The sequence below is a fragment of the Buceros rhinoceros genome, unplaced genomic scaffold (genome assembly GCF_000710305.1).
Source record: "Buceros rhinoceros silvestris isolate BGI_N320 unplaced genomic scaffold, ASM71030v1 scaffold33166, whole genome shotgun sequence".
Lineage (NCBI taxonomy): Eukaryota > Metazoa > Chordata > Aves > Bucerotiformes > Bucerotidae > Buceros > Buceros rhinoceros.
The window spans coordinates 4,166-4,584 of NW_010418670.1; the positions used below are offsets into that span (position 1 = coordinate 4,166).

The 419-nt window shown below is 65.9% G+C and overlaps 1 protein-coding gene across 1 annotated transcript in view; it reads left to right on the forward strand.

The window, feature by feature from the left end:
- Window positions 1-419, forward strand: part of LOC104495639 (deoxyribonuclease-1-like) — a gene marked incomplete at its 3' end in the record, with an annotated part of 3,690 nt that overhangs the window by 1,370 nt on the left and 1,901 nt on the right. Inside the window, exon 2 of the mRNA XM_010138632.1 lies at window positions 192-280. Within this exon, the coding sequence (XP_010136934.1) occupies window positions 192-280 (89 nt within the window). The remainder of the gene's footprint in view (window positions 1-191; window positions 281-419) is intronic.

The window sequence follows — 419 nt, forward strand, 5'->3', positions numbered from 1 at the left end:
TGTGTCACCCCAGGGTCCTTTCAAGACAGAGGACACGGGCATCAGCAGAGCATCTCCCTCCCTGGGCATTGGGTCCCTGCTGCCCACCCATTGCCACCCTGAGAGCCGTCACAGCCCAGCCCAGGCACCCACAGGTGCCCCCAGGCGCAGCTCCTGGCCAGGGGTGAGCAGCTCTGAGCCTGTCCCTCCAGATCTTGTCGGGGTACGACATCGCCCTGGTGCAGGAGGTCCGGGACGCTGACCTGAGCGCTGTGAAGAAGCTCATGGACCAGCTCAACAGGTGACCCCAATGGCACAGGGCCTGAAAATGGGATGCCGGGACAGATCCCAGCTGGCACCTTGCTGTGCCAGGGCACCTCTGGCTTGGCCGGAGAGAGCCCGGTGGGTGCCGGAGGGCACCGGGAGCCTCCCCTACCCCT